The sequence below is a fragment of the Oxyura jamaicensis genome, chromosome Z (assembly GCF_011077185.1).
Source record: "Oxyura jamaicensis isolate SHBP4307 breed ruddy duck chromosome Z, BPBGC_Ojam_1.0, whole genome shotgun sequence".
NCBI lineage: Eukaryota > Metazoa > Chordata > Aves > Anseriformes > Anatidae > Oxyura > Oxyura jamaicensis.
In genome coordinates, this window is record NC_048926.1 from 48,261,173 (window position 1) to 48,286,701 (window position 25,529).

Consider the following 25,529-nt stretch of genomic DNA (forward strand, 5'->3'; position numbering starts at 1 on the left):
CCCTGGACCTGGAAACTTGCTCACTGGAGGAAGCATGTGACTACAGTTTCTTAGATCTCAGCAGAGCTGATGTAGCCTATACTCCACCCATGTATTGTTAACCCTCAGCCAAGGGTGTCCTGAGCAGCATGAGCAGGGACAACTGCTAAGGAACAGGCAAAAGGTGAGAAACGCTAAATGGCAGAGAAAGCTAGTTTCACTAGCTCTGGTGCTGGGGCCTTCGTTGGTTCTGTGATTTCAGTGAGATGACGGATTTCAATATCATAATAACTTCAGTTTAAAACCTTTCAAGGTTTTGACCCACAGGACAGGAGGTATCTTTTTAGTATAATCTGAGATCTGAGAGAATGGCACTGCCTTTTTTTTTTTTTTTTTTTTTTTTTTTTTTTTCCCTGTGGTACTCCAGGAAAAATCAATCTGTTTTCAGACATCTAGATCAATTCTTCTAAAGACAGAAAACAAGTAAAGCCACCACAAGATGCTTCAAACAACATGTAAGATGGTTTACAAACAATCGATTTTACAAAACAAAGCAATTTTTGAAGTAGTAGTATTTAACAAGTAACATTTCTAATGTATTTGTCATTGTGGTATTTAATTACATTTTAAGCTTACAACAACAGCAGTCCAAAACAAGGAGATGCCCATAATTCGTACTTGTACTTGGTGGATCACAACTCTCATGACAAGTAACTCTGTCTCACTTTTAAAAGACTTGCTAGTGACCACCACAATGGCAGTGTTCTGGTTGACTTCCACATTTTGAAAAAAAGAGAACAGAAAAATCATGGAGAAGCACAGGCTTTTTGTTCTATCTTGTTCTGCAAGGACAGGACTTCTTCACAGTGGTGTACGAAAAGTATAAAATTATGAAATAATTTATTAATGAAAGTTATTCTTATTTTTTTTTTCTCAGTCAGTAGTCACTAACTAGCACAGGAAAGGAAAAAAATAAAAGGGAAATAGTAGTTTTAAGAAACCTAGTGTTCTCTAGACCTTTTCAAAAGGGTCGCTCTTCATTCAAGAATGATTAAAGAAAAAAAAAAGGGGGGGGGGGGAACTGTGAATAGCCAAGGCTCCCAGTGATCTCACTGCAAATTACACATTTATTTGGAATGCATTACAGGAATAATGTTACAGACTTAAGACCTGATCCAAATTCCATTATGTAAATGGAAAAAGAAAATTTTGTTGTCTTAAAAGGAAATTGAATTTAGTTTTTAGTTCCCAGTTAATGAGATACTAATAAAAGTAAAGAACTGCAAGGAAAGTGATCAAAGAGAAATGCCTTTTTTTTTTTTTTTTTTTTTTCTTTTCATATTAAATACTTACCTAAGCTGCAATTTACTCATATATCTAAAGTGGCTCTCAGATCCAATGGAAAAGCAAGCTGCAACTGACTTAATGTCATCCTTAATGAATGAACGGAAATGGGGCATATCACAGATTCTAAGTGTGCAATTAGTGTCTAAGGATAAGCAAAAAGAGCTATGTAACCTGTACGTGATCCATTGGTTATTCCATGCAACATAATCCTTTCTTCAAAATAATGTTAAGATCATTGCTATTATTAAGGATATATCTTGTTTTTACACAAACACTTCAAAGACTCTTCTTTCTTTGATAGACTGGACACTTTTGTGATTTTGTTTCAGTATGAACCTACTACAGTTGCTTTCCTTAGTGTATGGAACCACCTGAACAGGCCCCAGATTTGCTGAACGGATCTCACAGACAGGTCTTCCTACTTCTGCTAAGCTATACATGGGTCAACTGGCTACGCACAGGTCAATTGGTCTCGTGTGCACATTTCCTAGCACCTGAATTAAACCCCACGATCAAAGCACTGACATTTTGTCCTGCACAATTCTGAATGCTCTCAGCTTTTACTGGACCCAGAATGAGCTCAAGGTACTCAGAAACCCAGTTTGTACAGCAGGACTTTTGTAGCAGAATACCATAGCCACGAGACTTTTGTTTCTTCTCTAAAGGAATAGGTACACACAGGGGACTATAAGCAATGTGAATTTCGAGACAGGAACAGATCCATTTTGATCTGCCAGCTTTATTTAAAATTAATAAATTCAGTCCATGTATAAACTATCCAGTCATATCCTGTAAAGGTTTAAACAGTGAAACCACAAGGGAAAATAAACTAACATCTCTTCCCTTTTTATCTTAAAAGTGTCTGAAATGAATTGGTTGCTAAAGAAACCTGATATAATTGTGACAGACTGTTTTGAAACCCTTAGCGCAGTTCATCTGAAACCTCAGCATAACAAGTGGCCTCTTATCTGCGTACTATTCCAGGAAGAAATGCATGGCATTTCGTCATCACAGCTGAAAGACTAGCTGGCTCTGCACGTAGGCTAAGCGAGAATAAGAGCCCTCAGCTATAATGAGGGCACGGTGGTAGCTAATGCTTAGTCAGAGGCTGTTTCCTTTAGCCTTTGCTACTGCTTGTAGGAGTTGGAATGCAGGAAAAAGCAAAAATTAAAGAGAACATACAGAAGGTCAATGTTTACCTTCTCTGTTTGTTCTCAGTGAAGATTATTTTGGAAGAAGTGGAACACATGAAGTAATATAGTGACATCCTAAACCATCTTGCTTATTATAAGGATTTTAAGTAGTTTTATTTAGTGTGACTATTTGTGAGAAGGATTACTTACAGGAGAGAGAATCATAAAAAGCAGATGTATTTTTTTTTAGTCTGACATTTAAATGCAAATTAGTAAGTGGAAGTTTAATATAGTTATTTCCTTGTGAAAACTGATCTTGAATTTCCAAACAGGCAAACAACTTTCTCCTTAACAAAGTCATTGAATCATAGATAACTGGTAGCAGTTATTTCAAAATTATTTCAGAAACAAGGGTACACCTTCGTATGTGGAGGAATATGGTGAGGAACGTTTATTTTACAGGTTTTTCCTCTCTTCTACATCCTTAAGATCATAACATCCATGATGCTCTGTCATCATGTTTTTTAACATAGGAATCTGCAAAATTTGAACATGGAATGACCAATCAACAGAAAATGAAAATGTTAAATGGGAATGTGCAGTAATATTCAGACTGTAGGTTCTGTAGGTTTGAGAGCTGATTCATTTAGGACAGCATTTTGTTTTGTTATTTTGGCAGCAGAAAAATCACAGCAATTATTGTGAATTTACTCTGCTATAACCAAGCTGATTTAAGCACACGACTGTATGCACTATAATACTGAACACACTGGACTGAGTCATTTACACACATGCAGTTGCTGATCTAAATAAGGGCTAGATTTAACTTGCTCTGTTTAACTCACTGGCTGAACACTGAAAATTGTTGGCATGGATTTTTCTCAGGAAACTCAAACTTACACAAGCAGAGGAAAAACATTGCGAATGAGATGCTGCTGTGTGCAAAAATTCATCTTGGGTAAAACTTTAAACCCTAAAAATAAATCTTGTGTGCAGTTCTCCCAAATAGGCTTTTCTGTTCAACTCTGAAGGTTTAAAGCAGTTGTTAATCATGTACTGTACACAGTGCTAAGCAGGAAAGTGTTCAGTTATTTCTGAAACACGTTATTTTGAGGCTATATTTGAATCTTCCATATTTATGTGATGAGAGTTATGTCACAAAGTTAATCATTCCCAGGATGCTAGCATTCAGGGTAATGAAAAACTTCTTGTGCAAGCAGCCATTAATCAGTGAGTATAACATTGCATAATGCTTTCTGAAGCATGTGTTATGTGATCAGAGTACAAGGCTGTATAATACAGCAAAGTGTTTATGCCATATGCTGACCTTTTCTAAAGCAGAAATGGAGCCATGTGATGTGCTGCTCTTGCCAGCAGTTGCTTATTGCCAATAATTAAGTTTGACGATATGAAGAAACACAAACTTGTATTGCTTTAGAGTTCTAAAAGGAAGAAGCTTTGAAGTTTTTGGCACTGCAAAGCACAAAGATTGCCAACTTGGCTTGCATACACTACCGTTGTCCATTATAGGCACCGCCCATCAGAACTGGAATCAAGTGCCCTGTTCAAGTGGTTACTGGCATTTGTGTAAAGGAAAACATGCTCCGTCGTTACAAGACTGCAGTATTATCCGAAAGAGCACAAAGGTCACAGGAACAAAGCAGCCAAAAGCATGCTTGGTACCTCAAATCTCAGTACATCACAATAACATTTGATGTTCTTGTGCAATAGTGCTAGTAAGCAGCTATTACTTAATCTCCTACCACTATTACACAAATGTATACTTGCGAAATACTTCAGATAAATATGCTGTAATTATATGAACTATAAAAGCATGTATAGTACAAAATGTTTTTGTAACTCGAAACACACATACCTGTGGAGACGTGGTTTTAATGAGCTATTTTAACAATGGGAACAATGCTTCAGAAGCCTCCATGAACAACCATAAAACTATGTGCTGGAAGCAGAGTGGACATACAGACATGTATTTTATATATTGTGTATATATACACACAAAAAGTGATCAAAATTTTGCCCTAAACACAGTTAACTTTGTGCTTCGCTGTCAGCAGAATCAGGCTGCAAAGCTGGAATAACCAGCTTCGTACGACTGCTTTAGCACAAGCAACCATTCTGGTAGCGTAGCTATGCCATGGCTGCTCCTGCACCACCTCCTCCCTGACTTGCTAGGGTTTCCTTTTACCTAACTGATGACAGCCAGGCTACTCAGGGGAGCTGGTAAAGAAAGGGGTAGCTAGGTTCTGTAAGCATTACCACCTGTTAACAGCAGCACAGTTCCATCATGGGACTGACTGTGTATCATCAGTGGTTAAAGTTATTCCTGATATACCTCTGCTGAAGAACTACTTTCAAGCTTATCTAACAGTCCTAAAGAATAAAGCAGCCTAGAAACACAATCACAAAGGTGCACATGTAAGAATAAGACTATGCTGGAGCTTAGGTGCCCAAGCCAAAAATTTAGATTCTCAAAATTCCTGCTTAACTGTTGAGATTTTCCTTTCTCCTTTGAAGCCACACTCCTGATGTATTAAATAATGGTAGCCATGCTGTATGTAAGACCTTCCAGGATTTATGAATTAAGACTTCCACAGCTAAGGAATCTGAGTCAGAAGGCATCCTCACACTTGACAGACAGGAATCAACAGAGTACAAAGATGTTGGGGATGAGAGCAAAGCCAGCAGGATTTTATCCTTGCTTCACAATCTATTAATAAAAGTGTAATACTCACTGCAAGACAGGTCTTCCCTTTCCAATAGGCTAATGGTCATTATTACTATGTCTCAACAAGACAAATGGTATACTAAGTAATTAAAATAAAAATGTTTAATCAGGATTGACTGAGAACCTCCAGTGATCAGGTTACTCTTGAAGTTCAGATCAATTTAGTGAAAGGAAGGAGGAAAAATGGATTTGCTCTGAATTTCACAAGTACTCCAACTACTCAGAAATTAGATCAAGTGAAGCATACCCTCTTCACTTTTTCAATAATGGACTGATTTCAACCCAGGTATGAAAAAATGTGTAAGAATCCAAAATGAATTTGATTTGTGAATCCAAACTGAAGAAAGGAATTCCCTTCAGCAGAAGGTAGATAAAAAGAGCCCTAAAACATATCCATGTCTTCATTAATGAACTGATGAAATAGATAGAACCCTTCTCATTATGCTCTCTTTTGTGGACCCAACCTTCTTTCAAGTACTATGTATAGATAGCCTAGGAATCATAAATGGATGTTACGATCTCTGTAAGTGATTAGGATATAGAACTGGCTGAAACAAGACAGAATAGAAAAATCTGTGGAGTTGCTCACAAAAATATCAGAAATGACTGTGCTGAACTTAAACACTGCAGCCTGAACACACTACACAAACCATTTCTTCTATCCATCCTTACAAGACCCACTACTTCTTAGAAGCATGGTTCCTGGCTCTCTCCTCCTTTAACCTCTACTTTGAAGAGGAAGCTGGCCAAAATAACACAACCAAAACAATATTCAACATTAGTCTTTTTTTTTTTTTTTTTGATCAATCCTGAGTGGTCACTATCTGTGAATGTTTACATATGTTTACATAAATAGTTCAGCTACATACAAGCTTTGGAGAGAACAGTCCGGGCAGTATGGACTTATTACATAAAAAAAAAAAAAAAAAAAAAAAAAAAAAAAAGAGTCAAACACAAGCACATATATGCATTATTAACATTGATATGTAATGAAAACACAACCCTCAAAACTCTGTCCTTACAATTTAAATTTTAAACCTTGTCTTTTTAAGATACATGAAAGAGACGTTTTTTAAAGAATCTGTACAACTGGCATCAGATCTTTGAACATGCTAGAAAGAATTGAGCCAAAGATGATATCAGAAAGTCCCTTATGCTTAAATGAAAATGTTAAATCAATTAGCAATTGCTAGAATAAAGAAGCAACTATTTGCTGTATGTTCCCTAAGAAAAAAAAATATCAAAATCTTCATGTTCTTCTGAAAGTGATTATATTATGCAACATGAAAACTGCAACATATTCTCACCTCTTTAATGTTATAAAAGCTTTATTAGCATACACTTTAGAAATTATAATCAAAGAGTAGTAGTCACTAACGAGAACTTTGAAGAGTCTACAAACATACATATACAGACTAAGCCTTTCAGGGTTAATGTATTATTTTGAACTGGAGTATTGCAATAGGACTTAGCTTTGACACAGAATGTTCACACCCTCTATAATAAATTCTTTTAACATATTTCATATTTCTTCCCATGTGAATGACTGTCCTTGGAAGAATTATCTACTAGATAAAATTTGAAGATGAAATCTAAGTCTAGACTTAGAAAAAGGGGGAGGGGGAAGTGGAGACTGATCTTATAATCTACAACAGTTGTTGATTAATGAGCTGCTCATGATTGCTCTAGGCCTGTCCAAACTACAGAAGCAAATGGTTCTATAGGGCTGGGAGGAATGTGCTATCTGGTATGCCACACCTATGTTTAAAGTTAGAAATCACTGTGACTTCTGCTACATTTATTCTAGCCTTGAACTACTAGATGTGCATGATGAAATATATGGTTACATGCATGGATGTCCTAGCTACTTGACTGCTGTTCCTGCAAAAGAATTTCTGTATTACAGAACTACCACACTGCAAGTATTTCCACTTGGAACAATCACAGTACATACTTTACGGGGTTCAAGGTTTTGCTGGAAGTGCTCTTGCACAAATAAATTCCTAACTTCCTGGAATACAATAGTACTATCACATCCTGAAGGGGCTTGGTCTTATCTGACAGTCTGAAAAATCTTATTTGTACGTACACCTATGCACACACATACACATACATATGCATGCACATGACATGCCAATATACACACATATAACACATAATGAATACATTGTATAAACACAGTGCATTCTGCAGAACTAAGGAAACTTACACTAAACTCCCCCAAGGCTGAAACTGAACATGATCAGAATCTATAACAAAAAGCTTAGCAAATCTTGGTGATAACATGATTATATGTAATTAAATATCTCAAAAAATATTTTGGGATAACCTATAAAACTCTTCTAACTTCAGTTATAAAACATCGGTGTTCTTAAGGTGAAAAGAAAAAAAAGGAAAACAACAAACAAACAAACAAATGTAACAACATACAAGTTATTAGAGGGGGACCCTGACCCCTATTACTTGAGTTCCAGACTCAGACGAAATGAAAGCCAACAGAAAAAGGGGCATAGACAGAAAAACTATTAGTTATAAGCCCTCAAAGCACATAAAAGGAATTAAAGAAATTTAATTACCATTAGCTGTAGATATGTCTTCTGTTGGCTTATCTGTTTGCAATTATTCTCTTTTTTTTTTTTTTTTTTCTCATTTTTGGAGATAGTTGTCTTTCTAGAATTGTGCAGAAAAAGAACATCTTAAAATAACCACGTTGTCATTATCACACAGTAAGTACATTAACTGTACAGCCTTCATTAGACAATGAAGCCCTATGAATTTTCAGTAGTGCCATTAGGTGTAATATGTGTAAAATCCCATAAATGAGAGATGGAAGCACATCTTGTCCACTTTACGCCACAAAAAATACCAATGCTTTTCAATTTATTTATATTTTTATTATAAATAATCTTTCTAACATCAGTAGACATGTTTTCAGGGATTTGCTTACCCATAAAAGCAATGAAACAAAAAAAAAAAGTTGGCGATAAATTCAGATGTTTCGATTACTTTTTTCACTTTGCTTCTATTGGTTTTGTTACTGTGCAGCAGCACTAATACTACACCTTATATTACACCCTAAGTCTCCCAGTGCCAAATTCAAGCTAGCATGATATTCTGCCCTCCCCTTTGCTGAAGAGACTGGTTAATTTTTGTTATCTTCAACAAACCTGATTATGATTAAATGCATCATAAAATAATGACCAAAGAAAAATATGAAACAGATGCAAATGATACATCCTGGTGTTTACTATTTTAATTGCAGCTGGTTAAAAGCAGTTCTAAAAAAGCACAGATATGAACCCTGAAGTAAGATTATGAGTAATTCTGAATAGACTGACAGATTTTCAACAACTATTTGGCACAAATGGCTCCGCAATCTCATAGAAATGTTCCACAGAACAACATCCTCCAAGTGCTCTCAAGTGCATTATTACACAATCTCAGAATAAATAAAACATGGAATTTCTTTACAGCAGGTGAGATACTCAAAGACACTGAAGTGACTGATGTAATTCAAACAATTCTGAAAACTTTATCCAGAAATTTATTAAACTAGAGAGAATGCAGAGTTACTTCAATGTTAACACAGGGTAAAACAAAAGCAAACAAACAAAATAAAAACCCAACAAACAATAAATGCTTTCCTAGATTAAAGGCTGAAGGCTAAAATGACATGGGTCATATGAATTGTCACATTAATTTCTGCGAGGATTTCTGGGTTATTAAGTTACACTTGCACTTACACTGCCAGGAGGCTCAAGGCAACTGACCTACCTGAACCATCACTTTTCAATATTCATCTCAGTATTGAAGCGCAGAAGATCTCACTACCCACTTGAGCTCAGGAGAAGCAGGAGAAAAAGCTGCTTATGCCTAGGGACCATGAAATAACCTTTCAGGAAACCTGCAGGGACCAGCGGTCATCTACCCATCAGGTACTGTGCAGAAAAGCATGTCTTTACCAGGAACTGAAAGAGCTGATCCTAAGCACTTGAAGGAGGATTTGCTAGATCAAAACTTTCATAAGAAGAAGTCAGGCTATATAAGAACATTTCTGTTACAAATCACTCTCCCCTGGAAGCAGAATTCTAATATTGCTATTAATTATGATGAATGAAGTCATCTTAATGCTGGTTACTTAATAAAAGAGACAGTAATGTTTAACACATCTTTTGCTAAAATATTGTTCCTTTAGAACTATTCCAACATCACTACATAGTACCTTTAGAAATTGTGCTATTGATACTCACTTTGAAATAACATTCAAACTCTTGACTTCAAAGAAGGGACTCAAATTGCTACAATCTGACAATATCTCCTCCTGAGAAAAGGAACGGAGAGACCACTGTGACAGCAAAATTATTTTCTGAGATCAAAACTACTAGTTAAAGGCACAAATCTACACAGCTTGTGCCACAGTATTTCAAGTTATTAGACTTTTTTAAAATAGACATTGACAGAAGCTACTGAATCAGGGCTTGTTAGAAAAACAGAGGCAGCTTAATAAGCAGACTGTATATCAAAGTTATGAAACACAAACCAGTCAGCACAGACTTAATATTTTTTTATCCCATTAACATAATTATTTCCTACTCAGTAAAAATGAAAATGACATGTTAGCATTTCAAAAACAGGAGAAAATGACCCTCTAGGCTTTATATGACTATCAAAACAAGCACCGGTACTTTATTTGCAAATTATCATGCATGAAATGATCGACTCAGCAAGTTTACCAGTCAACAAAGTGTGTGCTCTACCAGTTATAATCAATTTACATGTAATGATATGTCTAAATATGAATTTAAATGAGCTCCTGTCATTTCATGTTCAATAGTTGCTTTATCATCATAGATATGGACACTGACCATAGTTAATGCTGCAGAAACAGCAGAGCATGCACAAGTTTCATAAGCCAATGGTAACCAAATACGAAGAAATTTGTTTTCATGTAAAAGATAGCCTCTGACTGCTAAGGCATGTTTATTTTCCAGTCAAGTTAACAAAAATAATTTCCAAGAGGTTGTTTCCAAGCATTTGTTGTATATGCCACAACTACATCAAATATACTATATGAATCACAACAGCATTCTCACCTTATAACCTACTGGATTTCTCTTTCAAAATATGAACAGAACCCTGAGGCCACCACAGAATACAGAACATTTCATTACCATCCCGGTTGCATATAAATATACATTATTTAGACCCTGCAAAAAGGACATCTGGGGATGAAGAGAATTCTAGTTTCTTTAACAGCACATCAGACACATCCCTGCGCAAAATATTTTAATACAATCATCACAAATTTAAAATAACCAGGGCAAGTGAAATAAAATTCTGTTACAGCAGACAGTACTGATCAGATGGCATTTTGGAAGAATGAAAGACAAAGCCAAGTGTAACATACAAGAATGCATTATTAAAGGCTGGCCTCTAAGATGTCTTCATTTAATACAATTAAATTAATATAATGGCAATGACTTCATCAAAAGGACACCATTATGTGCTATTCTCAAAATTACTTTCATTTTACTTAGAGTAGTGTAAGTCAGACAAATAAAGCTTAACATTTACCAAACAATAATCCTTTTCATCTCCCTTAACTTTATTTATAACGTACATATGCAGGTAGAATTCTCAAATGTATTTTTACTGATATACAGAATCATTTAAATGCATATTTGGTGCAATTTCTTTTTTTTTTTTTTTTGATGTTCAGAAGTCACTTTTATTTTGATAAAATGATACAGCAAATTTATACTTAATATCGCATATAGATTTTGTCTATATAAAGAATTTATAGAGCTTTTTAATTGTGGAATGGTAAATTTCATACATATGAAATTTTAAAAATGCTGCATGAAATTATGACCTTGCCAGTACACAGATCAGCCTTCAGAAACTGTAATGAGCATGAATAGACACACATTTCTATCTGGGCCCAGTACAAGTATGGACACATTGAAAATGTTGTAACATCAGTATGATTTGCTTTTACTTTGGTGGTTGTGATATTCTAGGCTCAGATGCAAAGTGCACCTTAATGGTCCTCATATCTGTACATATACCCCATTGTAGTTTAAAGGCATCAGCTTCTTTTATTCTCCCTTGTAGCGAGGAGGTCTCTTCTCTTTAAATGCAAGAAGACCTTCAATTCTATCCTTGGTTGGAATAGTCTGCAAAGGGTAATATGTAACATTTAATTACTGATACAAAAAACAATACCAACAAAAATATTTTTGTACATATTCCCATTCTTTAATATAACATAAAACATAACTGCAAAATGAAAAGTTGAACGTATAGTCAGGTATGTGAAAGTACCAGTCATTTTGTAGGCACAAAAGGAAGCAGAGAAAAAGTTTAGGAGGAGTATCTTTTCTCTGAACAAATGAGAGTGAGAATGAATCTCTCTAGGGTTTGTTTTGGGGTTTTGATGTGTTTGTTGTTGTTACTCTGGTTTTGAATTTCTGTTTGTTACCGGGTGAGTACACATACTGTTAAGTTGCATGTGCTTGTGTAGCGTCCTATATGTTATTTTATGCTAAATCAAAAGAAAACAATAGCAAAGCAGTTCTTGGACTACATGCATAGCAGTTTATGACTGATGAGGTATAGGGCTGGCAGTGCTTCATGTAGTGTCCTACACCTCATTCCTTAAATTCCTTATAGAAACAGAGTACGTAGAAGGAAGGCCTAGATCCAATGACAAAATATTTGTAGAAGGAACCATAAAGCCATTTCTACTTGTATTTCTGCATGTGCCTCACAACATGCTCCAGCAAAGCCTCTTTTCTACATTTTTTATTTAATCATGGTTACATACCTGAGCGTAACAAGCTTCTTCGATTGCTAAGCCTGTTACTAAGTCGACCTGAGAAAAAGAATTCAACATTTTAAAAAGCCTATTTTTGTACATTTCATATACATTATTTCCTGACAGCTAGCTGTGTTTATATATGCCAAATACTAAAACAGTTTACTTTAAAATTCTTCTATGGTACCTTAACAGACAAATACCTCTCTGCCATGTGGTGAGAGTGATTAGTGTTTCTGTAACAGTTTCTGTATTTGGTGATACAATTAGTATGTAATACACGGTCATAATAATGTATGTTCTTCACTGTCCATTTGTAACCATTTCAACTACTTCAAGGGAAAAGATTTACTGCATGATTATTTAAAATTTGTTCTGAATTAAGTATATTCAAAAAAATCTTTAAGAAAATAGTACCACACTAAAAAAGGAAACATGGACTCAATTTTAGATGGATTTTAAAACATAAATGAGGCCAGTGGCAATCCTCCACCGTCACCTAGTTTTGTGAGTTGGTCTGAAACGCTGTCCTGGTTTTAGATGGGATAGAGTTGTTTTTCCTTATAGTAGCTGCTATGATGCTGTGTTTTGGATTTAGGATGAGAATAATGTTGGTAACACACTGATGTTTTGCTTGCTGCAGAGCAGTGATTACAATGAGCCAAAGAGTTTTCAGCTCCTCATGCTGCCCTGCCAGTGAGGAGGCTGGGGGTGCATGAAGAGCTGGGAAGGGATAGACCCCAACTGGCCAGAGGCATCCACAATGTTGATTTTTTTTTTTTTTTCTTGGGGTGGCTGTGCTTGTTATCAGCGTTGCGCTGTGTAACACCTTACTTGTGGTCTGTGCTCCCTGTTGTGCTGTTTGTCACCTCTGGGGGCTGATTTGAGGTTATCATTTTGCTGTACTGTGTAACACTGTCTTATGATATGATAAAATCACTGGTCAGAGCAATTGCATTGTGCATCACTTGTTTTGTGTATATAGTAGTAGTAGTAATATTTTCTCTTCCTTTTCTGTCCTATTAAACTGCCTTTATCTCAACCCATTTTTCTGATTCTCTCCCCCATCCCACTGGAGGGGAGTGAGTGAACGGCTGTGTGGTCCTTAGTTGCCTGCTGGGCTAAACTACAACAACAGCTGAAATGACTGTTCTCCTGAAGTGACTGAAATGATTTTCTCACCAGTATTTCTCTGCCTGTCTAAAGTGTCAGCTGCAGCAGCTCTCCCAAAGGCTAGGGAAAAGGCTGTGGCTATGCACTGCAAGTAGAATGTCAAGAGAAGATAAGCAACGGGACAGATTACCAAGCAAAACCATGAAATCAGAAAATGGTGATCAGAACCAAATATGAAGTTGGACTCCAGATACAATTTTAACACTAGCCTCTATTCAACTTTAAAAAAATAGCATGCCTTTTGGCCTTTATTAATTACTAAACACCAAAAGCCTTGATAGAATTGACAGAGTATGACTTTGGTGATGTTTTTCTGTCCAGCATTTGCAACATAACTTTTTCATAGAAGTGTATGTTCATTTTCTCCTATTAGTAACTAGAAGAGTGCATTACACCTAGACAGATGTAGGATTGCTACACCTTGTTACGGAAATCAACATCATTTCTAGTCTCAACACTATGAACTCAAAAAACACAGACATAAAAAGAAAATGCATTTAATGATCTTCAAAAAGGTTTTGACCAAATAGAACAAATAAACACTATAGACTATAGACTATAAAACACTGAGAAACTAAACACAGTTCTAGAAAGAAAAAAAAAATCACCATGGTAAACCCGTTGCCAGCCTGACTTCTTATTTTTATGGCAAGTACAGATCCTTACCTCCATTCCCTGATTGATGGCCAGCTTTGCAACTCTCATTGCTACTGGTCCCTGAAATGAAAGACAAGGCTTACTTACATATCATCAAATTGTAAAAGATTATGCAGTAAAGAGTCAGCACATCAATGTTCTTATACTGGGACCCTTTAGACTTTGGACATGTATTAAATAGATACAAAACAGGTCAGGTTATGTATCTACAGTAGCTATTGTCTAACAAAATGATATTACTGACATTGAGAAAAAATGAAAGACGCTTATGATTTTCAGAAGAGAGGACTGAAATCAGTGTTTTGGGTTTATGTTTCAAAGGTGCTGAGCATATCAACTTTTGTCAAGATTGCTCAGTTCCTTTCAAAACCAGGCTCAGAATGACCACCAATGACCATGGCATCATTTTATGACTTTATAGACCAATCTAATTATGTCCCTATTCTCACATAATGGAGATACATAAAATGATATGAAAGCAAATTCAAATGGATCAATACAGCTTCAAACCTAAAATGTGCGACTGCAAAGCCTGAAGTGGTCAGGTGATGACACTCTTCCATGAGCAACTGAGTTCAACAGCAAACAGGAGGAGTTCCACCTTGGTCCTCCACAAGGAGGCATCTTTGGGAATCACCTCAGTCCTATGCCTATCATTGGCTTCCACTTCTGAATGGTAAGAGATTGCTTTAAAGAAGTGGCCTACTGCCTTGGGAAAAGCCAAATGCAGTCTCAGTGGTGACATGGCATCGCCCTTGCATGAGTTGACAGGACCTCAGAACTTTCCATATGCTTTTGAACTGGTTCCAGTGCAAAGCTGTAACTATAAATTGGCCTTCCAGAACCATTGTATGCTAAGAGCTTTAGCATATTTTTCATGTTTGTCTTTCTGAGGGTTTTCAAAACACAATCATTTTATACATAATATTTAATCCATTTTCTATTTTGAATGCAAATATTTTGCTGCTAAACTTGTGATCTGATACAGTGGTTTACTCAATTTGTTTAATACTACCCCCTGTGAATTTGCTACCTGGGGCTCTTCAGTTAAAAAACAAGTTTGATGGTCTCCAAACTCACTTTTCTTCTCTGAACAAACAGCCTGCACTCTATGTCAGTAAGGGAACAATCAGCTTGTGTTAGCAATCAGCTAACACAAAGACTCCTGTAAGGGTCATGATGAAATTTCTTTTCTTTTTTTTTTTTTTTAGGTTCTAAAGCACAGAAATTCAGCAAATCCCATTTCAAGACTTTTAGTAAAAGATGGAGATATGTCATGTAGAATAAATGATACAAGAGCATGATTCTTTCATCAAAGTTATACACAATGGACAGAAAGCAAACGGCTCACTTTCCAGTAGTAAATGGGTTTTACTTTCATACTGATATTACATTTAACATTATTTTTTCAAAACAGGAGCTATGCTGAGATACATTCACTTTCATAAGGACTTTTTTGCATCTCTTTCAAAGTGTTCAACAGCAACAGAATAACCTATTGAGACAACTGATTTACTAAAAACAGAAAACAAACAAACAAACAAAAAAAACAACCCTTACAACATTTTTTAGTGTTTAACACGTGGAAACCAAAATATACAATGCAAACACAGACCACAGCATGATGATACATGGACTGACAAAGCTTATTTGCTTTACTGGAAAATATTTACCAAATAACACCACTTGATCCATGAGAAAAATTCTTCATTGCTCTCCACATAACTACCAAGGCTTGTAAATACATAACTTTGTGGCAGTTATAACAAGAATACAGCTGAGTATTTTTCAGACTTAATATATGGTAACAACTGAAAGCAAAATAATTAGTTATACCTGAGGTAAAAATTCTTTTGCCAGAGCTAGTGCTCTTCTGTATGCGGCATCCCCTGCTTCATTCTGTTCTACCACATGGCTAATCAATCCTATTGATTTTGCTTCCTCACCATCTACAATGCGCGCAGAGAAGATTAGTTCTTTAGCCAAAGATACTCCAATTGTGCGGGGTAATCTCTGTGTCCCCCCTAAAATTTGGAAAAAGAGAAAATGCAAGTATTAGTTTCACATCCCGTTATCCCACAGATGTAGAAGCCTTATTCAGTACAAATATTTTCAATTCCATAAACGTTTCTATGAAGATATAGAAATTACATTATCATACAAAGACACTCCGAAGTGCCTTTTTCAGTTTTGAAACTAAATCTAAAATGAAATCAATTGTTCTTTTTCTTAGAAAGACATAAAAATAGCTGAAAAGAGCTAATAGAAATTCTGTTTGACTGCAAGCAGGTTACCTAACTCAAAATCAGCCAAATACTGGTAAAAGCCAGTAAGTGACCATATCCAAGCATTTAGCTTCTCTTTAACAATCTGTATATTTACATTACCATCTTATGAACATTTTTGAAGAACAACAAAAGAAAAATACATACTCCACGAAACAGAACAAGACTGTATCCAATGCTAAGCTTTGCATGTATAAGGGACAGTAAAAATTTCTACCTAACATGAACTACAGACAATGTCTTTAAAAAGTTATGGCCTTGTCTCTCCTTACTTTTGACTTACTGTTGAAATCTAAAGCCTGATTACAAAAATTAGAAAAGAGCAATGATGGATGCAGGCCAGTGGAAAAAGGCACCTAATATTACATAGCTTTCTCTTACTGTAATAAAAAAAAAATAAAATGGTAGATTTTGAAAAGGTCAAAAAGTAGTAACTATGTTAACCAGATATGTGAAGATAGATTGCTTGTTTATATGAAGAATTAGCTTTCTAAAATTGATAAACAATGATAATGTGAGTATAACCATTATCAAAACTGAAGAAATAGATCAAAATCACAGAAGCAGATATTTGTATGAACTAAAAAGAGTAGAAATGGCCTTCATCCAGGAGAATATATTTTGAAACTATACAAGGTACTGTTTTGACATGGATCTGAAACAAATATTCCATTGAGACAGGCAGTCTGAAAGTAAAAATTTCTTTCTAAATAGAGCTATTTCTGCAAGAGCATGTTAATATATTAAATTACAAATGTATGTATATATGCAAGATATATATTTACAGATGTTCAATGACAGCTGGTACAACACTGGACAAATGCGTGTTCAACTAATATAAAACATTAATTTCCACTAGGTAACTGTAGACTAAGACAGTACTTTTTTGAAACCATTCAATTCTCTTACTGATGCTTCCTGAAAATACTTTAAATATGTTTCTGAGACATGATCTGACTGGACATAAAAAAAACCTTATTGTGATTCCATGATTCAGCTTTCAAAAATTATTATTTCTTATGAATCACAAGCTTCGGTACTACTGTATTCCTTTCCATAAAAACAGACCTCCCTTTGACCACATTACATCATATAAAAATGAAGGAGGTTTGGGGGATTTCTGCCTTATGTCTTATAGAATATTACAAAATCATGATATATAACAAAAAACTGAGCTATCTTTTCCAGGCTGAAATTGAAGGATTTAAAAAATAATACTAAAAATGCTTACACTCAGAACAGTTACAAAATTTGCAGAACAGTAACATTAGCAAATGCAAACACTGTAAACTTTCTACAGACCTACCATTCTTAACTGTAGTTAAGACCATCATCATGGACAAGGGTGACAGGCAACAGAAAAATGAACTCATGTTTGGAAGTTCTGCTAGTTCAGCTATGCAGGTGATAGTGCTAGCAGGAAAATTGTGCTAGGAGCACCCATCAGAAGAACTGAGGAATCAGAATTTAAAGAAATCCCCCATTCAGGAATATTTTTATGGGAAAAAAAAATACAGGAAAAAATTACAGGAAAAAAAAAAAAATACTACAAACCCTGAAGCCTATTAGTCTTGGCTGCCTAACTGGTGAGATTCACAGAGAATGACTTAAACTCTAGCTATAAACATTTAAATCCCATCTACATGCCATAAAAATATGAGATGTGTTTTCAAGAAGCTTGCTGCTTATGATACCAAGCTGTACCACCACTTCCACACAGAAACATTTACTGGCATTTTTTTCATACTGAACATGTCTTTTCATTTCTCACCCAAAGAAGCTGTCATACCCTAATCAATGTCTATCCTCATACACATTTACGTGTACATCGGAACACTGCAGATGTCTACTCTGACTCTCTTTAAGAACAGTTTTTTCATAAATTATCCCTTGCACCGTAGTAATAAAATCCAGAAATGCATCAAGTTTGGCTTTTGATTAAAGAAAACTGTGTCCAAATCATAAGACCTGAAACCATTAGAAACTGAATCTACTTATTCCATATCTTCTGTTCCTTCTTTGTTCACTATGCCTCGTATTTTTTTCTGCTTAAATATCTCTCTCCTTCCTTTATCTCTTCTATTACTGCTTCTACCAGTAAATGTTGAAAACAAAATTTAATTGTGCAATAATATTTCATAACTTTGACCAAGCAATGGATATGTTTAAGCATGAAATAGTGTTTATAGATGAAAAAAAAAAAAAAAAAATTATTGTTTTTTTTTTTGTATTTAATAATAAAAAAATAAAAAAAAAAAAAAAAAAAAAAAAAAAAAAAAAAAAAGAACAACAGACTATAGTCTATGTCATATAGTCTCTGGCTGCCTCCCACGCAGCAAAGCCATTAAGCAGAGGAGCACGTTCTTTGATTAATATTCACAGGATACAAGCCAACAGCTCAACGCATCAATCATATATATTCAGTAGTAGCAATAAGATATATGTGTACACAGAAGCAGTAAGACAATTAGTCAATTACAAACAACACACCAAAATACACGTAAGTTACATCCATTTATGAAGAAAATACAGAGTATGCTGCAGATGGATGTTGTGTTTTGGTAGCATACAAAGAACATATAATGCCTGCCAACTACAATCAGAGCTAAAGGAAGTAACACCCAATCTTCAAAGACATTACTTAACCAGGGCATTTCATCTAAATGTAGAGCAATATTTGATGGAAGAATAGTTGTTTCTTTTTCACAAACTTAAGGACTTCTTATTTCAAGGACCAGTGATCTGGTATTACGCCATGTGTTAAAAAACATATTTGACATACAGTTGCAATGTAAATGCATTCTTATCTAAGGTAGTATATATTCAATGTTGTAGTAACTGTAAACACCAGTTTTAGATGACACTCCAGTCTGTGTGAAAAGACACATTGAATACAAGACTCTTAAGTACTGGTATGAATATTGTTAAATGTATTTTTTGCTTGCCTTATTTTTTCTTAACAACTAGTTGATTTTGTATGAGTATTTATTTACTGACAGTAATTCATCAATTACAAAATATGTACACAACTGGTTTGGATTAAGGGAATTACGTGATAAATTCCCAAGCGTATATCCAACAAGATGAAGCAACTAGCTTACTGGAAATAGATTCATCATTCTGGCAGAGAAGATCTATAATCAGTAGTTTCTCATAGCTCAAGGCTCTGTCAAAATGTATTGGAAGAAATCCTGTTCTGACAAAAAAAAATCCAAACTTTAATTTAGTAATATTATTGTTTATTAAGTCAAGTAAAATGATTCTTTCTATCCTATTCATTTCACCACAAACTTTGTTTGGTTTGCATTGGATTGATTTAACTGAACCAGTATCTAGCTTTCTCTTTTTAACTACTGTGCTTTTCTAGTGTTCTATTAATAATCAATGGTGAAATCAAAGTCCATCAGCCACAAACTTTCTAATTACCCAATTCAGCCAAAAACATCTTGTAGGCATCATTGTGGTTCTTTCACAGAAAGCTGTTAGGAGTAGACTTTTTTACTTTCCACTGAAAGATAGGGAGGAAGAACGGAATATGGGAACATAGAAGCCTGCTGCTAATGACATCCATTCCTTGACAATAAGTATAGAGCCCACAAACATGGCTAAAATGACTATTTTAATGTAATACTTTTCAGTCATGTATCTTGTATGTTAAAAGTATGTGTAACAAATGTTTTAAAGTACCTGACATCCATTGCTAAATTAAGCAATTTTCAAAATAAAAACATTCTGAAAGCTATCAAAACAATCTTTAACACCAATTTTCCAACAGATTATTTACCAGATCAGGCCTTGATCCTGCAAAGACACAAGAGTTTCAGCTCACTTAAATCCGGGAATAAATCCTTATGGGATCAGACATCCCAAATCCTTTCATAAAAGAAAACATGAAGAGCCTGTAACTGGCACAAATTAAGTAACTTACAACTGAAAACAGCTCAGACCAGGAAGGACATCAACAAAGATGTAGGACAGAGTGAAAACCACATGGAGATAAAAAGAAACAAAATATTATCTCTGTGACAACAAAAAAGCACTGAGTTGACAAAAAGCAGGTGGTAGGCGAGGCCTCTCTCCTGTCTGGCCATGTAAGTAGTTGTTTGGAAAAAGAGTGGAGGCCTGGACAAAGTGTGCCCAAGACAGTGGCCTGAGACTGAGTCGGGAGTTGTGATGACTGAGAACAGAAGCTGTATCCAGAAGGGACTTAGTAAGAGGCTGCCACAAGGGCCAGTGGGAGTCTATTTTGCCAGTCAAGCCAAAGAAAGCTCAGCAACGATCTAAGTCACAACTGCACGATACTGGAGGTGAAGGATGACCTGCTATCTACAGCAGCGTGGCGGCTGCAAACCTCAGCTCCAAAGCTGCCAAACAAACTTGCAAATCAGTTCTTAATTTTCACAGTCTATTTTATTCATTTACGTCTGTAGTTTGGTTTATTTAAAAACCTATCTGAAAAATGCCTAGAATATATCAAAACTGCATGCGTGGGTGACTTGAAGGTGGCAGCTTGAGTCAGTAGAACATAGTACTTGGCTTGAAGATGTAAGAACACTTACAATTCATGAGAGAAAGTATAAATATACTCTCAGAATTCACTAGCAGTTTAATGATCACAGCTTTTGTATGGTACGATTAAATTGTTGGGTAATTTAGAAAAAATGATTTATTTTCAAAGTAAGTAATCCTCTTGTAGATTGGGAAAGATTAAAAAATGGTATCCCAGCAGACAGTTGCATATGTGAAATGAATGGATCAAAGAATGACTCTGGAACCTTATTTTTATAAAACTCCAGAAGAAAGTCTGAATCCAGTGTGAGGTATTTACTGCGCACTTCCCTCACAACTGTTGGACATTCTACTACACATCCAGCCCTATAGCACTGCATAGACTATATGCAGTGCTATATGGACATTCTATAGTGCTATATGGACATTCTAGTTCTATGGACTATATGGACATTCTACTACACATCCAGCCCTATAGCACTGCGCTGTCAGACCAAAAAGCGCCTGACAAGCACAGATCTGCAGTATTCCACATGGACTTCCGGGACTCATGGCTTTAGCAATGCACACATTGACAATCTGCTTAATTGTTTTCACTTGAATTATTTAAGGAAGAAAAGAGAAATGCATAAGGCCATTAGTTTAGTTATTAAATTTTACTTTAACATGAACCAATGCAATAGAAATGAGCACACACAGATATTCAGTAAGGCCACGCGTCTTTCTTTTACTCCAGATAGAAACTTGTTCTTACTGTCCTTTGGGATGCAATGACAAAAACTGCACTTACGCAAAATTAAAAAGTACATACACATTATAACATAACTCATCTTGCTGCAGATAGAAATTAATGGCCCAGGAGAAGGCATTTTCCAGTTTCAAAATTACACCCACACGTTTATGAAGTCATTACTCAGCTGTAACAACAGGTAGGAGGTTTAGAGCAGTGCTGTTCTGTAGGATCATACTTAACAAATCATGTGGACTTTATGAGTAATATTAGGCAAAAACTTTTTTTAAAGTTGCATTTGAAATAAATAATTTTGTAGTACATGCTCTTACAGTTTTGGATTGATTGTAGCAGCTAAAATTTGACTCATAAAAATCATGACATAAAAAAAAAAAGGCATGAGAAAATCTATCATAAGTACTTAAGACAAGCAAATTACAGAAAAATGGGTTACCACAATGGTATTCTATTCTTACTTACACTTAGAATGAGATCACAGTCTCAATTTGGGACACTTCCTTACTTTAGCATTTAGTAGCCACAAGTGAAAAAACAAAAACAAAAACAAAAAAAAAACAGTAGGAAAGCAAAACCAGACTATTGTAACTGAAATCTTCATGGCTTATGGGCGAGTTACTTGAATGTTTTCCGTACTTCAGTGCTCTCCATGTAGAAATCTAGCATTTTATTCCTCCACATAGCAAAGAATTACACTGCACTACTAACACCCTACAGCCAAATCCTATTCCTAACCCGACACCTTCTCCCATCCTGACTAATATTACATCTGCTTTCAACAATTCCAAAGTAATGGCTTTTATTTAATAATTTTATTCTTAATTTTTATTTTATTCACAATTAATCTCTGAAATTATTCATCTCTTAAAATCACTGGCTTAAGCCAGAAAAAATAATCAGTGCCAACTTAGAATGGGAGTCCAGGGAAAACTCCAAAGCCAAGACACAGAAACTCCTGGTTCAGCTGTCTAATCCCAAGTGACAGAAATGACAGCAGTGAACAAGGGAAGAAAAACTGGTGTCACCTACCTGGATTTATACACAGCCTCTGATACAGTCCCATACAACACCCTTATCTCTAAATTGGTGAGGCATGGATTTGATGGATAGACTAATCAGTGAATATGGAATTGTCTGGATGGTTGCATCCAGAGAGTTGGATTCAATGGCTCAAGGTCCAGGCAGAGACCAGTGATGAGCTATGTCCATGAGGGGTCTGTAGTGGGATCAGAACAGTTTATCTTTGTTGTTGACAGGGACAGTGGGATTGACTGCACTCTCAGAAAGTTTGTGGATGACACCAAGAGTGGTGCAGCTACACACCATAATCTCTATACTCTGGTCTATCCATGAGGGAGCTTGGCAAGCTTGAGAAGGGAGACCCATGCAAACCTCATGAAGTTTAACAAGGCCAAGTGCTCTGCAGTTGTGTCAGAGATATCCCCAAAACTGAAACAGGCTGGTTGATGACTGGGTAAAGAGCAGCCCTGCAGAGAATGACTTGGGGATACTGGTAGATGAAAAGGTCAGCATGAACCAGCAGTGTGTGTGCTCACAGCACAGAAGGCCAACCATAACCTATGATGCTTCAAAAGACGCATGTCCAGCAGGGTGAGGAAGGTGATTCTCCTTCTCTCCTCCACTCTCATGAAACCCCACCTGGAGCACTGCATTCAGCTCTGGGGCCCCCAGCACAAGAAAGACATGGATGTGTTAGAACAAGTCCAGAGGAGGGCCGTGAAGATGATCGGGGTCTGAAGCACCTCTCCTATGAAGACAGGTTAAGGGAGTTGGGGTTGTTCAGCCTGGAGAAGAGAAGGCTCCGAGCAGACCTTATAGCGGCCTTCCAGTACCTAAAGGGGGCCCACAGGAAAGCTGGGGAGGGACTCATTGTCAGGGCACGGTGGAGTGATAGGACAAGTGGTAATGGCTTTAAACTGAAAGACAGTAGATTTAGATCAGATATAATGAAGAAATTGTTTATTCTGTGGGTGGTTACACTCCACAAGAGGTTGTCCAGAGAGGCTGCGGATGCCCCATCCCTGGAAGTGTTCAAGGCCAGGTTGAATGGGGGTTTGTGGAACCTGATCTAGTGGTAGGTGTCCCTTGGGGTTTGAACTAGATGATCTGTAAGGTCCCTTCCAACTCAAACCATTCTATGATTCTATCTCTAAGAATAATTACAACTTCTATTAGGAATTAAAAATTAAAATAAATCCATCATAAAATACAAGAATGCATTCAGAATATGTTATAGGATATTATCCCTTTGCTACTTTTCACCACTTGGATATTCACGTGCCTAGCTTGAGACAATACTTCTTTTTTTTTTTTTTTCAACAAACATTCTTAGTGATTTCAGATTTCAGCTTCATGTTTTCATGCTCAGTGTCTCCAAAATAGTGTAACTCATGTCAAGATGGCCATCAAAACACTAAAATCAGTGAGCTGACACCTGAAAAAATGCTGTTTGAGAGATCTGAACATATGAGGTTAGAATCCTCTGACACAGGCTGGGATAGATGCTACTTTTCCAAAGCCAAGAACATCCTTCACTGAATCTTCAGAGAACTGCGTTATTAACTATACAAACAAATGCAGCCTCTACTTACATACTGAGAACAGCAGATATCCTCAAGACTATATAGAAGACCAGGTATTCAAAGGCTGAAGGTTAAAAATGCAACATAAATGCAATCAACTGGAAGAAAATTCAAATTGCTTATTTGTTCATGTCTCTGTCAGGAAATTACATCTCCTTACTATTTTTGACTGACACTTGGCCCCATCTTTTGCTGTTCAGGGTGAAGTGAGAGAGTGTAGACAGGACTAGCACATTGTTTTGAAGAACAATACATTAAGAGACTAGACAACTGATATTACATTTAGAAGTGCCTCTTCTTACTGATAAATACTATTTTGTTTAATTCACATTGTTAACATTTCACAAATGAGAATTTTTAAGTCTTGCAGTCCAAATTCATGGAAAAATTTCACTTTAATTTGGAAATAATTTTCTGTAAAGATATATAACAACATAAAATTACAGTTACCATGCAACCAGTGGAACCACCCCAGTAAGTGTAAACAGCATAAACTGGGTATTTTAACATTTTATTCTTTGGGATTATTCTGATGTTTTTCCTCAATAGAAATATGTAACTCTTCCAACACCTTCTAGTCAAGTTGTAATTAAAAAAGAGGAAAAAAAAAAAAAAAAGCCAATAACTGACAGGAAATTAACACAGAAAGAGCTGAAATAAGTGATTATTCCCAGACTGTAGCCATCTGACTGTTAAAACACTAATGAGAGGGATTACATTAAGAAAGGCGCTTTCATATTCCTCTCACCTGCTGCTGTGACACAAGTAATACAGAAAAGAATTCACCGCACAGTGGATGCAATGCAAGAGGGCTGTATGCAACAGTAACTCTTTCCCTATATATGGAGAAGCTAGTGCTAATTAGAATCTTCTGCCACCTAATCACACACAGATGAGATGGAATTCATGGACCTTTACAGTTTTGAGGATCAAAGAAATTAGATATGAGTTTTACTTTCCTTACATCCCACTTGCAAATTACAGGAAAAGAGACATTTGGGGCTACATGTGCAGGATGTAATGAAGAAACGAATTTGTATCAGCACAGTGGCCTAGGATAGCATCTGGGAACACTCCACTTGACCCAAAAAAAAAAAAAATGTATCTTTAATTAGCGTAAGTCATTAGGAATAGCTTACTTCAAACATCAAATATAAACAAGGTGGGTAATATCACTCACCTACCTCTCATTAGCTGTTTACATCAGGTAGGATCTTTCTGCTCTGAGTAGACCTTGGTGCTGAATCCTTTCTGCTTCTAGGTGCAGCTACAGCCTGGTTGCTTCTCCTAGTTAAGGGTATCTCAAAGGCACTTTACATGGAGATCCTTTGACCCTTCTATAGCAACAATCCACCGGCTCAGTGATAGAGCTCTCCCAAATCCCTAGCAATTTTGTAACATTTTATTGGAGCCTGGACACTTCAAAAGAAATTTCAGAAGTTCTCTTTCTGTGTAAGTCCTTTAGAGAAAACAAGGCACGACAACAAGGAACTTAAAAATAGAATTCCTTTAATAATGGACAATTTGCCCTT

The 25,529-nt window shown here is 36.0% G+C and overlaps 1 protein-coding gene across 2 annotated transcripts in view; it reads right to left on the reverse strand.

Annotated features, from left to right (window-relative positions):
- Positions 1 to 8,726: 8,726 nt before the first annotated feature.
- AUH (AU RNA binding methylglutaconyl-CoA hydratase) overlaps positions 8,727 to 25,529 on the reverse strand; it is a 111,990-nt gene continuing 95,187 nt past the window's right edge. For both annotated transcript variants that reach the window (XM_035309536.1, XM_035309537.1), the window contains 4 exons: positions 15,689 to 15,876; positions 13,862 to 13,912; positions 12,032 to 12,079; positions 8,727 to 11,381 (listed from right to left, as the gene is read on the reverse strand). In XM_035309536.1, the coding sequence (XP_035165427.1) occupies positions 11,304 to 11,381; positions 12,032 to 12,079; positions 13,862 to 13,912; positions 15,689 to 15,876 (365 nt within the window). In that variant the 3' untranslated portion in view covers positions 8,727 to 11,303. The remainder of the gene's footprint in view (positions 11,382 to 12,031; positions 12,080 to 13,861; positions 13,913 to 15,688; positions 15,877 to 25,529) is intronic.